We start from the raw sequence: 15,883 nt of genomic DNA, 5'->3' as shown, positions 1-15,883 counted from the left end.
CTCCTTTTCTCTTCCCACGCCAATCTCATCCCACAACCTCTTCTGACACAGAAGCTGCAGATGGTGTAACCATGCACCTCTGACTTTCCTCTCTACCCTCAACACAACCCAACCCTTTATTTCAGATGCCCAAGAACTGGAAAGAGGAGGACGAGGAGGAAGACAGTGAAGATGACGGCACAGAATTATTTTTCTCCTACTTCTTAAGCAGTCCCCCGGGATTGAGGATGACTTGTTTTCACTCAAGTTCAATGGGTTCTGAGATGGCTGATAAGTCCAATGCATGATCTGCAGACTGTATCAGATTGGTAGATTGGTGGGGTGGGGGGGCGGGGGGGGGGGGGGGGTGGGGGGGTTGCAGGGGAAGTGATGCATGAAGGATCAGCTAGATGAGTTGTTCAGACATTTGAGTGCTCTCTCTGACACTCCGACTTAGTCTCTGTGTGTCCCCGATGTGTTTGATGCCTTCCCAAATGAACCTGCTCCATTGGTTGGTCACAAGCCAGGGGCCCCCATGAGTCAGCAGTGATTTTTGACCTCTTCAGGGATGTTTTGAGAATATCACTGGGAGTCTCCTGCCCTGACTGAGTTTCAAGTAGAGCATTGAGTTTGGGAGTCTGGTGTCAGACGTATAAATGACATGACCTGCCCAGCAGAGCTAGTTTTGAGTGATTAGTGCCTTGATACTGGGCTTGGACTGCCTTTCTTGCCACTGGATTTGGAGGATCTTGCGAAGGCACCACTGGTGCTACTTCTGCAGTACTTTGAGGTGCCTGCTGCAGGTTGTCCAAGTCTCTGAAGCATATAAGAACATGGGGATCACTGTTACCTGAGAAAACATGACCTTAGTCTCAGGTTTGATATAGGTTGCTCAATGTTACATTCACAGCCACCAACTCAAGGACTGGCACTTTGCACATTTTAGAGGTTAGGCTGGAGGAGGGATCAGTACGTGGTGTGACAACGGGCACAAGTGCACAGGAGCCAGGGTGGGAGGAAAGAATGGTGAAAAGTTTGGAGGGCGAGGCCGCACGCTAGCTCAGACGCAGAGCACTCAGATGAGGGCTTTAATAGGCTAGGCTACAGAATAAGGCTGCTGGGTGTGCATAAACAATTATTTGGACCACATGAAAGCCTGCGCACAATCTCAAGGAGCATGGAGGAGTTCAGCCTCAACTGGACACAGGGCTTTGCACAGAGCTAGGAGTCTATTCTTTCCATTAGGGAATGGGTGGTCACCTCCATCTGTGAAAACCACCATGATTCTGCATCTGATGGATGATAACACAACTTCAGTGCAGCACAAACAGGTACGCAGTTCCCATTCACTTCAGGTCCTGATTCCCTGCAAAATCCAAAAATGTGGGAATGTGTAAGCAATGGATTAAAATGCTACTGTTGTTTCCTTAATCATTTATCTGTCAATGGCTCTAACTCCAATTAAATTACAGACAGTATATTTGTTGGGCCTTTGAGTTTAAGCTCCACAATGGAACAATCTACATTTGCACTGATAACAGTAACATTTCTACAAATCCACAGGACCAGGGGTCTTGCCAGTAAGACTGCAGACAAGATGGAGAAGGTAAAGGACTCAGTGGTGATTAATGAATGTCCATGAGCAGCATCAAGTCATTGAAATTATTTCAATTTTGGGGTCATATCTTGTTGCACTAGAGGGAGCTCAGAGAAGTCCAATAAGAATGACTTCAGGAGTGAAAACTCTAAGGCCAGGATTTTACGTGCCCGCGATGGCATGTCTCCCCTGGCGAATGCGGCAAGCCATTTAAATCTCCGTTCATTTCGACAGGACCGTGATATCCCGCTGGGCAGGAGGGGCTGTAAAATCCTGGTCTAAGATTCTTAGAACTAAACTTTACTTTCAATGGAATGAAGAAGACTGAACGCAGACATAAAAACATAAAAATGAAAAATAAACGCTATTTACCTCAGCAAACAAACTTTTCTCATTGACAACCTATTCTGTTGTGAATCCTACTCCATTTCACTAAGCTCCAGAAGGAAAGCTCCATAAAAAGACTCCATAACTCTTAAAGGCAACCATGCAGGACTCCAGAATGGTCCTCTTCCTCATGCCTCTTGGTCATTTTCTTATCCAGAAACATATACCCATCTCTCTTATTGTCAGCTGGAAGTCTGACAGGCATGGAAATCCTACACCGTATTGAAGAGTCTCCAAATCAATATGCCAAGTAATGTAAATTGCCTCTAGGATTCCTATCTAACTAATATAGAATGCACATTTTCTGCCCACAGAGTGCAAATCCATACAGTTTGCATACAAACATAGCCAAGGTTTAAGGATCTCCAAATAATCATGGGGTACTGCTGATCAGGACCAGCCAGGACCAAACTACCTGTTAGGGCATTAGCTTCCAGAGTTATCTGGAGTCAAGTGGAAGATTGCTGCCCACAGTGACATATCCAACTCTTCAGGTTCCATTTGTGAGCCACACTTTAATCAATCATCAACAATGCCACAAAATATTATACATCTATTTGCCTGTTTCAGGTATAGAGTCACCAAACATACAGTCATAATAATATTGATTTGGTTTCAAGCTAACATTGCCATTCTTTTATCTTGGATCAACTTCAACCTCAAAAAGATCCTACTTGCCTCTAAACCAAGGAGGTCAGTCACTAGTTTGTCATCAAATAACTAACAAATACGATTTTGATCCTTCACAAGAGCCTGACGCACTAAACTGTGTTCTTACCAGTTGAAGGTGTGGGATTTAAACAGATGCAGCTTACATTTTTGAAGCCCAATCATAGAAATATGGATATATAAGCGCTTCTTCTGATATCTTTTCTCCAGGGATAATACCTTCTAGCTGTCAGAGTCCAAATCCTAAGAGTTTTCCATCATCTATACAATGATTATGCCTTCAAAATAGTGGAAGGTTCTATATAGGGTAATTTGTGTCATACTAATGGCCCTGAAGCTCTAGGCATCCAGGACCAATGCTGCAAAGCAGGCTTGTTCATCAATAATTGTTAATTTAGGTCCTCATGTGAAGAACCTGTCTGTCAGGAGGCTGACTCCGCCTCTGGGGTCTTCAATGGTAGACTGGTGTTGCAGGATCATTTCATTCCATAGGACAGTGTCCAAGTTGGAGTTGATGTCAACCAGATTCTCCTTTTTTTAATATCAATCAATAATTCCTTTATTCGTTTCACGGGATATGGGTGTCGCTGGCAAGACCAGCATCCGTTGCCCATCCCTAATTGCCCTTGAACTGAGTGGCTTGCTAGGCCATTTCAAAGATTAGCTAGGAGTGGGTCTGGAGTCAAATGTAGGCCAGACGAGGCAAGGTTGGCAGATTTCCCTCCCTCAAGGACATTAGTGAACTAGGTGGGTTTTTACGACAATCAATGACAGTTATATGTTTATCATTACTGACACTAATTTTCAATTCCAGGTTTTGTTAATTGAATTTAAATTCCACCAGCTGCCATGGTGGGATTTGAACCCATGTTCCTGCGTGCCTGGATTACTAGCTCAGTGACATTACCAGCAAACCACCATCTCCCCTTAAATTGAGACGGAAGCCCTTCGGTGCCCCTTCTTTAACCAGGCAAGACCATACCATCACACTTGAGGGCACCAACTCCCCATAATCCCACTGACTCACCATTGTTCAAATGGTGTCATCAGTTTCCAGAGTAGGCTACCGTAAACTCAATATTTTCTGTAAAAATAAGTGTTTTCAAAGAAGTTGGAACAGTCATAGGCTGTCCCCTCTCTTGCTTTTCAAAATAATTGAGGAAGACATTGTCTATGATGGGTTTCCTGTGCATTCTTACATGGATCTTGAAGCTGGAGCACAAATTTCAGGCAAAATCAAAGATTTGGCAACATCTTCCAGGTTTTCCAAAGCTTTCACATTCTTCGTCAGGGCCATGAGGCACTAAATTGTACAACTCTAGAAGATTATTGACAGTTGTGCACGTGGATTCCCCTAAGCTTTATGGCACTCTTCAATCTCTTGTAAAACCACAGTCTGTCCTAAACATGGGAGCAAAATCCAACCTGTTAATTTCAGATTGTCCCACATCCTTCCAGATTATGTGATGTAGATGCCTTAGCAACCCTAAAAAAAACACTTAGAGCCATTGATGTAAGTGAGATTCCTTCATAATTTTTGAGCTCACTAGTCTGCCTTTTTTCCCATAATGCTGAAACCAACAGTATTTTCAGACATTGGAAAAGATCTTCAATGGAAAAGAAAATTGGGTGGGTCAAATGTTCTGCTAATTGCTGTCCTTCAAAGCTGAGTTCATTGGCAAAGACTTCTGCAGCACTCTGTGGAGGAGCAGGAGCCACATTTAAAAGCACATGCGTGGGTGCCAGAAGTTGCTGCCTGATTTACTCCATAATAATGGTGAGCATTGTTAGCTTCACTATTATTCTCAACACAAAATCGAAGCCAATGTCACCTTGTTCTAGACCATCAACCATTTTAAAAGTCTGTTCTACCTTTTGCATAATTTTAAACACCTCTATCAAATCACCATGTAATCACCTCTGTTCAAACAAAAATCGCTCCAATTCTTCTAGTTATTCATCGTATTTGTATTTCCTTATACCAGCCAGAATCCTAATAAATCTGCGCTGTATCTTCTCTATTACCTCAACAGGTCTGTGATGTGGAGCTGAAAACCATACAGAGTACTGATCTATATTCCTATGTGTGAAATTGTCTTTCCACATTAAAACTTATCATATTGCGGTTTCTGCTGCCAAGGTGCTCCCCCAAATTTGGCTCTATTTTGTTATCTATAATTCAATTTCTGATGGTCAGCAAATGAACATACTGCACAAGCAGTTCTGCATAACGTTTATAAATTCCATCCCCTTTACTACATTTAGTCCTGCTTTGTGTCCATCAACTTTTCCAGTAGCTAAGTAAAATCTCATAGAATAATAATTTTCTTATCACTTATATCCCTCGTCTATCTACAGATTTTAGCTTCTATTTCACTCTTCCCATTAGGAATTGGTAATAGCCCCTTTTTTAAGTAAGTGTATTCTTTAAAATATGCAGCTCAGAATCAAAATACATTAGTCTGGAAATGTTATCATATAAATGCCTGACATATTCCTCCCACCACCATCTTAGCTTAGGTATTGACCTATTTATTTAAAAGGGACCAATGCCTCTGTTAAAATAGCGAAGAAGAATTTAATAGAAACACTTTGAGCATTCACAAAAGTAATCTCCAGGCTAATATTACAAATGCACCTTTACTAGGGATTTACGCAAAGTTACAAAACGTGTTTCAAATTGTAGTCAAATACCAATAATATGGACTCTAGTATTTAATTAATGTCATAACTAACAATTTTACATTGCCCGGAACTCTCTGATTAAAATTCACATCCAAATCTTCTTTCTGCTAAGACAAAACCAAAATACTGCAGATGCTGAAAATCTGAAATAAAAACAGAAAATGCTGGGCGACAACTCTTCATGCATTCTGATAAAGGGTTATTGGCTTGAATCATTGACCTGAATTTTCCCCTAGGTGATTTGAGGGCCATTGCCGATGGGAAAATGACGCGGGATGACATCGGGAGGAACCCCCGACGTCATCCCAGTCCATTTAAATCTTTAGGAAGGTGGGTGGACAGCCAAATCAACTGTCCGCCCGCCAACCTGTCAATGGCCGATTGAGGCCATTGACAGGGTAATTAAGATAATTAAAGACCCTGTCCGTCCAACCTTAAGGTTGGTGGGCAGGCCAGGAGCCCCAGCGGGCTTCTGATAATACATGAAACCTCATCCACTGGCGGGATGAGGTTTCATGTCCGTTTTTAATAACTTCAATAACTTTTGTGACATTTATTAACATGTCCCATCTCGTGTGATATTGTCACATGAGGGGCACATGTTAATAATTTTTTAATTTTTCTATTTTTTAACTTTGTAACACTTTCACTGATCTCCCTGAGACAGCACTTAGTCTGAGGGAGCAGTGTGCTCTTTCGTGCACATGTGCGAAAGACTGCACTTTGACAGATGGGGAATCCCTCCCCCCCCGCACAGGAAGCACATAGCGCTTCCCATCGGGCAGACCGCTGGGCAGGCCTTAATTGGCCCACCCACTTAAAATGGCGGCGGGGCTCGCTTCGGCGGCGGAGTTCGGCTGTCCGCCTGCCACCGAGCCGGTGGGGCCCGCCCGCCAACCTAGGGCAAAATTCTGCCCATTAACTCTGTTTGTCTCCACAGATGTTGCCTGACCTGCTGAGCATGTTTTGTTTTTATTCCTTCTTTTTGCTCATCATTTGTTACTTTTTTTTCCAGTGTGCATTACCTAACATTTATCTACATTAAAATCCATCTTCCATGCCTCAATTTACCTGAGTTACGTTGATCCACATTTTTGAAATACTGATAAACATTGTAATGTACATATAGACAGATTAATGAACTCCAATCTATTCTTGTTAATTTGAAGTCATATTTTGCTTGGGGGGAATATCAGATTATCGACTGGTTTGAATGAAACAATTTAAATAAAACAAGACAGCATGCATTTTTGATTTCAATTTGAATTAACAAATAATTTTAAATTAACCATTTTAATTAATAGAATTAGATTAGTGCAATATTAACAAGCTTAGAAGTTAGCAAATTTTTCTCATATAGTGAAGTAGATATAGTGAATAATTGCCCAGGAAAGCAGTAAATGCTATGAATATTAAACAAAACATATTCAGCTCTTTTAAGAGTTAAGAACTAGTCACAGGGTTAATGAAGGTGAAAGCAGACATAGCTGAACAAATTCTATGCTACAGGAGCCAAGAATGTTCCATTTATGTGATGGAGTTGAAGAGAGTTGAATTGAATGGGTAAGACTGAATTATCATGCTGGAGTTTTACTCCATTACTGTTAAGGGTTAGGGAGAAATTTCAGAGGTGCATCTTTTCGTGAGTTGTACTTGTGGGTATTTCGCTGAGGAGGTTGAGTGTGTTAGTTAAAATTGTACAAATTGTCTTGTGAACCGTGTAGCAAACAGGGTTGATGAGCCAAATGGGTTTACTCTATTCATGCTCAGGTTTGTCACCATGACAGTCTCTTTAAAGACCAATTGTAGTTTGTCACAATCTATCCAGTATTGGCATTCTGGTACTAACACCACCACCCCCATCACAGAATAAGAATAGGTACTTAAAGACTGTCATCTTGTTCGCCCCTCACTGATAAATGAAAAGCTTCCCAATGACCAGTGTGCCATTTTCATAAGAATTGAAAATTGTCAGCTTCTCCCAAATATCATTTTCTCACTACCATTTAATTGTTCAAAGGTTTTCATTCTGTCATTTGTCTATCTCTCTGACAGTGTCACATTTAGATTCAAATTGCAACTCCAACAAGCTGTATATTTCTTGTACTTTTCATGATGTGCTATGTTCAGAGAAACATCATGCTCAATGAGATTAATTTTAGATGCCAGTTTGAGAAATATAATGTCTTTGAGTTCCAAAGTGGTTTCTTTGACATAACAAATGGATTTTACACTGGTTTCTTGCTATTTAAATTATTATTTTTTTCTGAATGTGATTAAACTCACTGAAGAAGTATTGGGGTCTATTCTAAGGGGAGAATTTTCTCACTATTGGGGGGGTTGGGTGGGAGCAGGCGCGGGTGTGCGTGCGAAAGCTCAGAAATCTCCCCGAGGCACAGAGCTGCCTCAGGGAGATTAGTTTAAGTTCAAAAAAATTTAATAAAGGAAGAAAAAAAATTTTAAGACCTGTCCCCTCATGTGAAACTGTCACATGAGTTGGGACATGTCTATTAATTTTATTAAAAATTTTTACAAGACTTTAAAAACCTTCATGAAACCTCACCCCGCCCGTGGATGAGGTTTCATGATAAATGGAAAGGCTGCCTGGGCTCTTTGCCTGCCCGCCAACCTTAAGGTTGGACGGGCAGCTCAGTTAATTGTTTCAATTGATAGTTAACTGGCCTTAATAGGCCTTTGACAGTTCGGCGGGCGCACAGCCGACTTGGATACGCACCCGCTGAACTGAAAATCTGAATGACGTCGGGACACACGCCCAATGTCACTGTGCATAATTTTACGCCTCGGCAAGTGGACCCCACCCCCGCTCACCCAGCCAAAGATTCTGCCCTAGCTATTAGGTGGTCGATCAACAGAGTGTAATCCCCACCATACAGAGCCTTGGCTTGTTTTGAGGGTAGCTTCACTGTGGCTCACTGGTTCCAGGATGGCACAATATTGGGTAGCTCAGAGGTTGAACTGACCAGAATCAAAGCAAGGTTAAAGGGGGCTTTTCGTAGAGGGGTGGGTGCAACCAGGGGGACTCAGTGTGGTAGCGACCCACAGTATTTTTGTGGAACACAACTGTTCCTCCTGGAACCAGAAAAAAAATTAATGGCTTACCTCTTATCTCCACTTGGTTGGACCTCCAAGTGAAACTGGGTGGAACATGTACAGCATAGGCTCTGTTCGGCTGTATGCCAAAATGGCAATCAGGTTCTATGGCCAGAATATTACTGTCAGCATGCGGGGTGGGCCCGGCAAAATGACGCGAGATGACATCGGGCATGTGTCCCGACGTCAGCAAGTCTGGCAGCATCGGCGGAGAAGAAATCAGTTAACGTTTCGAGCCTTCATGGCCCTCCGGCAGAACTGGGGCATAGTTAGAAGAAGGGAAAAATATAAATTGGTTTAAGGTGGGTGGGGGGTGGGGAGAGACACATTGAGGGTGTGGTGTGATTGTGAAGATGAGCAGATAATCAAAAGATGTCACAGACAAAAGGGTCAAAGAGGTGTTGAAGGTGGTGGTCTTTGTCTGAGAAAAGTGCTAATTAAGAATGGAAGACAGGATATTCAAAGTATAGCTCTAGTGGGGGTGGGGTGGAAAGACTAAAGATTTTAGTTTTAGATTTAAAAATAATGGAAATAGGTGGGGAAAGAGGAATCTATATAAATTATTGGAAAAAAAGCTGGGGGGGGGAAAAAAAACGGGGTGGGGATGGGGGGAGGGGGAGTTTAAGATCTAAAGTTGTTGAATTCAATATTCAGCCCAGAGGGCTGTAAAGTGCCTAGTTGGAAGATGAGGTGCTGTTCCTCCAGTTTGCGTTGGGCTTCACTGGAACAATGCAGCAAGCCAAGGACAGACATGTTGGCAAGAGAACAGGGTGGAGTGTTAAAATGGCAAGCGACAGGGAGGTTTGGGTCTTTCTTGCGGACAGACCGCAGGTGTTCCGCAAAACGGTCGCCCAGTTTGCGTTTGGTCTCTCCAATGTAGAGGAGACCGCATTGGGAGCAACGAATGCAGTAGACTAAGTTAGGGGAAATGCAAGTGAAATGCTGCTTCACTTGAAAGGAGTGTTTGGGCCCTTGGACGGTGAGGAGAGAGGAAGTGAAGGGGCCCAAACACTCCTTTCAAGTGAAGCAGCATTTCACTTGCATTTCCCCTAACTTAGTCTACTGCATTCGTTGCTCCCAATGCGGTCTCCTCTACATTGGAGAGACCAAACGCAAACTGGGCGACCGTTTTGCGGAACACCTGCGGTCTGTCCGCAAGAAAGACCCAAACCTCCCTGTCGCTTGCCATTTTAACACTCCACCCTGTTCTCTTGCCAACATGTCTGTCCTTGGCTTGCTGCATTGTTCCAGTGAAGCCCAACGCAAACTGGAGGAACAGCACCTCATCTTCCGACTAGGCACTTTACAGCCCTCCGGGCTGAATATTGAATTCAACAACTTTAGATCTTAAACTCCCCCTCCCCCCATCCCCACCCCATTTTCTTTTCCCCCCCCCCAGCTTTTTTTTCAATAATTTATATAGATTCCTCTTTCCCCACCTATTTCCATTATTTTTAAATCTAAAACTAAAACCTTTAGTCTTTCCACCCCACCCCCACTAGAGCTGTACTTTGAATATCCTGTCTTCCATTCTTAATTAGCACTTTTCTCAGACAAAGACCACCACCTTCAACACCTCTTTGACCATTTTGTCTGTGACATCTTTTGATTATCTGCTCATCTCCACAATCACACCACACCCTCAATGTGTCTCCCCCCCCCCCCCCCCACCCACCTTAAACCAATTTATATTTCTCCCTTCTTCTAACTATGCTCCAGTTCTGCCGAAGGGCCATGGAGGCTCGAAACGTTAACTGATTTCTTCTCCGCCGATGCTGCCAGACTTGCTGAGTTTTTCCAGGTAATTCTGTTTTTGTTTTGGATTTCCAGCATCCGCAGTAGCTTTTAGCTTTTTGTTTTTATCTATGTGTCCCGACGTCATTGTGCGTCATTTAGATCTTTCATGCGTGCCTGCCAAACTGTCAAAGGCCTATTAAGGCCATTAGGGAAGTGATTTAGATAATTAACAGCACTGCCCATCCAACCTTAAGGTTGGCGGGCAGGCGAGAAGCCCAGGCGGCCTTTGCGTTTTTCAGGAAGCCTCATCCACAGGCGGGGTGAGGTTTCCTGAAGGTTTAATAAAATCAATAAATAAATTTTGCTAAATTGACAAACATGTCCCAGCTCATGTGACACTGTCACATGAGGGGACATCTCTAAATAATTTTTCTCTTTCTTTATTAAAAAATTTCAATATGTACTTAATCTCCCTGAGGCAGCTCTGTGCCTCAGGGAGATTGCTGCGCTCTTTTGTGTGCAGGCCCCAACTCTCCCTCCTCCCCCCGCCCACACAGATAGCGCTGAAACACGTTTTACACTAGGCGGGCCTTAATCGGCCCACCCACGTAAAATGGTGGCATGCAGCTGATCGCGGGCTGCGATCGGCCCTGTGCCCGCCCCCACCCGCTCCCACCCGGCCTGCGCATCATAGGTAAGTTTCTGGCCTACGTGTGTCATATGAATCTGATTTGTGTAGAAAGTGGGCCTACGGCCCGAATTAGGCTGGCTCTTTGGCTGCTCAATGGCAAGCAAACCCGAAGATGAAGTTGGCCAAATCAGGAATGGAGTGGGAACACTATCACCATTGCAAAGGTTTTACCAGCCTCCAGCAGGCAGGTTGGGAAGCAGGGGTAAATCACGGGGAGCGGGGTCAGATCAGCCGTCCTGCCACTGGGGCATTTTACTGGTGGCAGGACCAGAAGGAGAATTCGGGGCCATTTTCCGGAGCCACCAGCATCATGCCAGAGACAGGGTTGCCCTCTGCCATCTGGGGAGGCCGCCAGCTAAATGTGGGAAGCCTCCCAGAAATAAATTGGAAATTGTGCCACAGGCACAGGGCAAAGTAATGCAAATGTGAATGACAACTTACTTTGCTTAGCAACACATATAAAACATAAATGGGGAATAATACAGACACTAAATGACACCATGTGTGACAAGTACATGTAATTTAACATTAACTGGATAGAGCATAAAAAGTCCAGGTCACTTCAAATCACAATATATTCCAATCAAATAAGAAACAACTTGCAAATCAAAGCAACAACATTCTAGTTAACTCCAAAACTCTGGTTATTGTTACACAGCATATTTCACTTAATGGGAATGCCTTGAGCTCACATATTGTGACTTAATACCCCTTTGTATTCTAGTTTCTTAGATCTTACATTCACACATTTCAAAATAATAGGATTTAATAAATGGTAAATAGCTTTGATCTCTAACACTGTTGGAAATGCAGTGGATGTATTATAATTACTATAATTGAGATGTTGCAATAAGATTTCTCGAGAACTTTGTCCAAATGCAGACTTATTTTTGGGCATTTAGAGAGAAGCACAATCAGGAGACAAGCAGTATTTTACTCACTTTGAAATCCACTTCAGAAACCAGAATTTAATTTAGTTCTGTACAGGTAGTGAAATACTTTGTTCAAACATTCAAAGTTAATTGAATTTTAAAAATGAAACTCTTCAAACAGTTGTATCTATTTACCTGCAGCAACAGTGTCAGTACACTTTGCATTAACATCTTGTTTAGTATCCATTATTTCTGTTGTCATGATTACATCTGTATCACTGAAAAAAACAATAAGGACAGCAATACAGATTGTGCATGGTATACACAGGGCTCTCACTTTGTGTCGTTTTTAGTCTCTTTTATACCATATTAGCAAGAAACAACATCTTTACCGACCACCTCTCTGATCAGATCTCTTAATTCATCAGGCACTCCTGAAATTAAATTGACCAGCGCTGGACTAAATGGGATTCAGAATATTACTTAAATGGGGAGAGACTACACAATGCTGCAATACAGTGGGATTGGGTGTCCATATATATGAATCACAAAAAGTTAGCATGGAGGTCCAGCAAGTAAACAGGAAGGCAAATGGAAAGTTGGTTTTTATTGAAAAGAGATTGGAGCATAAAAGTAGGGAATAAAAACAAAATGTACTGGAAATACAGGTTTGGCAGCATCTGTGGAGATAAACAGTTAATGATTTGGGTCAAGAACTTTTCTTCAAATGTTCAAAACAGTAGCCTATAGGTCAGAAGAGGTGATGATCATACATCATTGTGGTCTAATCAGACTTCAACTTTAACACTACATCCAGTTCTGGTTGCCAAGAAATAAGAAAGATGTTCAAACGCTGGAGTCAATGCAGGAAAGAACCTGATCTCAGTGTCACAACTAGGAGTCATGAGGAAAGACAGAGGGAATTTGGGCTGTTTAGCCTATATAGGAGCTGGATTATACACTGAGGGCGGGCTCCCCACACCCAGTGTAAATGTTGGGGGCAAGCCCGTCTCCGCTTGGCAGGACTGCCCCGTTTTAATTTTTCAGCCAACTGGCCTTTAATTATTATGAGACTTGCGCCCCTCTACAGAAGGATGTCCCACCTCATAGTCAATTGGAGGCTGGCAGCTCTGCAGTACCAGAAGTGTCAAGGAGGCATTCAGCAATGGAACTAGGCCTACAAGTAAGCAGTTCTGAAGAAGAATCAGATTCAGCTTGAAATATCAACTCTGTTTCTCTCTCCAAGATACTGCCAGACCTGCTAAGTATTTCCAGCACTTTCTGTTTTTATTTCAGATTTCCACCGTCCATTTGCTTTAATTTTAGCATGACCATGGGCCTGTTGCTTTCCATCCCACCACTTTCCCTGAGCCCAACTCGGGCATTCAATATGGTGCCACATAAAAGGTTATTGCACAAGATAGGAGCTCACGGTATTGGGGGTAATGTATTAGCATGGATTGAGGATTGGTTAACACACAGAAGACAGAGACTCGGGATTAATGGGTCTTTTTCAGGTTGGAAAGTCGTAATTAGTGGAGTGCCACAAGGATCAGCCCTAGGGCCTCAATTATTTACTATCTATATTAATGACTTGGAGATGGGGGCAGAGTGTAATGCATCCAAATATGCTGATGATACAAAAATAGGTGGGAGGGCATGTCGTGATGAGGACATAAGGAATCTGCAAGGGGATATAGACAGGTTGAGTGAGTTGGCAAAAAACTTAGCAGATGGAGTTTAATGTAGGAAAGTGTGAGGTCATGCACTTTGGTAGGAACAATCAAAAGGTAGGCTATTTTTTAAATGGAGAGAGACTCCAAAAAAGTGCAGCACAGAGGGATCTGGGTGTTCCTGTGCATGAAAAAGTTAGCACGCAGGTGCAGCAAGTAATTAAGTAAGCAAACGGATTTTGGCCTGTATTACTAGGGGGTTGGAGTTTAAAAATAGGGAACGCTTGTTACAACTGTACAGGGTGTTGGTGAGGCCGCACCTGGAGTACTGTGTACTGTTTTGCTCCTCATATTTAAGAAAGGATGTATTGGCATTGGAGGCAGTTCAAAAGAGATTTACTAGGCTGATTCCTGGGATGAAAGGGTTGGCTTATCAAGAACAGCTAAACAGGTTAGGCCTTTATTCATTAGCATTTAGAAGAATCTTATTGAAACTTACAAGATTCTGAGGGACTTGGCAGGGTAGATGTTGAGAAGATGTTTCCACCACTAGTGGGGGAATCTCGAACTCAGGGACATAGTTACACAATAAGGGGGCACTCATTTAAAACTGAGATGCGAAGGAATTTCTTCTCTGAGGGTAGTGAATGTCTGGAATTCTCTACTTCAGAGAATCGTGGAGGCTAGATCACTGAAGCATTTAAAGAGGAGGTAGATAGATTTTTGAAATATCGGGGAGTTGAGGGCTATGAGGAGCTGGCACGAGAGAGGAGTTGAGGCCTGGGGCAGATCAGCCATGATCTTATTGAATGACGGGGCAGGCTAGAGGGGCCTACTTCTGCTCCTATTTTTTATGTTCTGATGTTCCTTTCTAGGTTTCTGCTTTCAGATACCCAAGAATTGCAGCAAGGGCAGCTTCACGGTAAAGGGTGGGAACTACACCTGACCTCTGATGAAGAGTCGCCATCACTTGATCTGACAACTGCAACCACCAGCTCAGATACTGGAACTGTAGAGGGGAGTAGAGAGTCACTATCAGCACATGGTGAGACACCAGACAGGAGTGGGAGCCGGCCAAGCCAATGGGAAGGGTAGTCCATGTGTCAGCTCACCAGAGGATTAGCTCACACATGAGCTCTGCTGTACAGGACAAAAATGAGGACTTTAATTGGGTGACATACAGAAGAATTCTGATGGGCATGCACACAGAGATGCTTGGTGTATTGCCAGGCCTGCAACAGAGCCTGTTGTCACTGTCAAGGAGTATGGAGGATTTCAGTTGAAACTTGATACAAGGCTTCATGCAGAGCTTGGAGCCCATCCTCTTTACAATCAAAGTAACGGCCAACTCCATAACAGCATTTGTACACCCACTTGTGATGCAGCATCTGGTGGCCGATATCTCAGCTTCAATTGCAGCACAGGGGGAAGCTATCCAAAGTCTTAGTGCTGCAGTGGAAGCTCCGACTGAGCTCATGAGATCTCTGCTTCTTGCCATGTGAGCCCAGCTTGTTGCCACGCAGGTTCAGACTGCTGCCATCATAGCTGCAGGTGCCAGTGCGCAAAGGCGCTTGCAGGATCTCACAGCAATCTGGCAATCTATCCTTGAAGAGATTATTAGGATTGCTGAGGGGCCGTCCTGGGGGAGTGGCGGCTAGTGGCTCTATCAGGATGACAGCATTCTTGCATCCACCGCTGCCACTCTATCAGTGCCCTTGCTGTTTCTTCTCAGCCAACCAGCCCAGACTGTTGCCATCAATGCCGAGATGGTACAGTCCACAGTCAGGCTTTCTGTGCCCTGAACTGATCAAGAGCATCCTCCAAGGCCATCTGCAGTCTCCCCCAGTGGAAGTCAGCAGACTTCTGCCAGCCATGCTGCAACCAATGGGGCAGCACTGCATAGGAGCACAAAGACAGGCACTAAGGGATACCATTTGGTTGAATACATCAATTTTGTGTCTATTATTGGAAATTTATTTTATATTTGTTCGTGGGATGTTAGCATCACTGGCAAGGCCAGCATTTGTTGCTATCCCTAGCTGCCCTTGCGAAGGAGGTGGTGAGCTGCCTTCTTGAACCACTGCAGGTCATGTGGTAAGTGTTGTTGGATAAAGTTCTTATGAAGTATTATTTTTGTTGATTTTTATTTCAGGATTTTAGCCAAGAGGGCACCGTGATGGTATGTAGTAGATGATTTGAAACACGGGGAATTGTGGACTGGCTACGATGAAGGGGTGACACCATAAGGGAACCAGAGTCTGAGCAAAGGGATTCCGGATGCTCTTCCTCCATGCTTCCTTCTTTTCTTCTTCCTCCCTGTCCTGAGGTATCTTCCAAATACCTGGGGACAAGGACTGCTTCCTAATGGTAGCTAGGCTATGGAGGATGCAGCAGACCACCACAAACTTGGAAACACACTACGGTGAGTACTGCAAGGCACCCCCCATCCTCCCCACATCGCCCCCAAATGGTCCAAGCAGTG

The 15,883-nt window shown here is 43.5% G+C and overlaps 1 protein-coding gene across 5 annotated transcripts in view; it reads right to left on the bottom strand.

Annotated features, from left to right (window-relative positions):
* The window catches only part of cracd (capping protein inhibiting regulator of actin dynamics), a 310,373-nt gene that overhangs the window by 157,750 nt on the left and 136,740 nt on the right, over nucleotides 1-15,883 (bottom strand). The window contains exon 1 of one of the 5 annotated variants that reach the window (XM_078548134.1): nucleotides 11,924-12,000. The exons of the other annotated variants lie outside the window; for them this stretch is intronic. Within the exon in view, the coding sequence (XP_078404260.1) occupies nucleotides 11,924-11,990 (67 nt within the window). The 5' untranslated portion in view covers nucleotides 11,991-12,000. Of the gene's footprint in view, nucleotides 1-11,923; nucleotides 12,001-15,883 lie in introns of those variants that run through there. 5 annotated transcript variants of the gene reach the window in all.

The sequence above is a fragment of the Cetorhinus maximus genome, chromosome 1 (genome assembly GCF_964194155.1).
Source record: "Cetorhinus maximus chromosome 1, sCetMax3.hap1.1, whole genome shotgun sequence".
Taxonomy (NCBI): Eukaryota; Metazoa; Chordata; class Chondrichthyes; order Lamniformes; family Cetorhinidae; genus Cetorhinus; species Cetorhinus maximus.
Note: the sequence above shows the minus strand (reverse complement) of the source record. Positions and strands in the feature narration are given on the sequence as shown.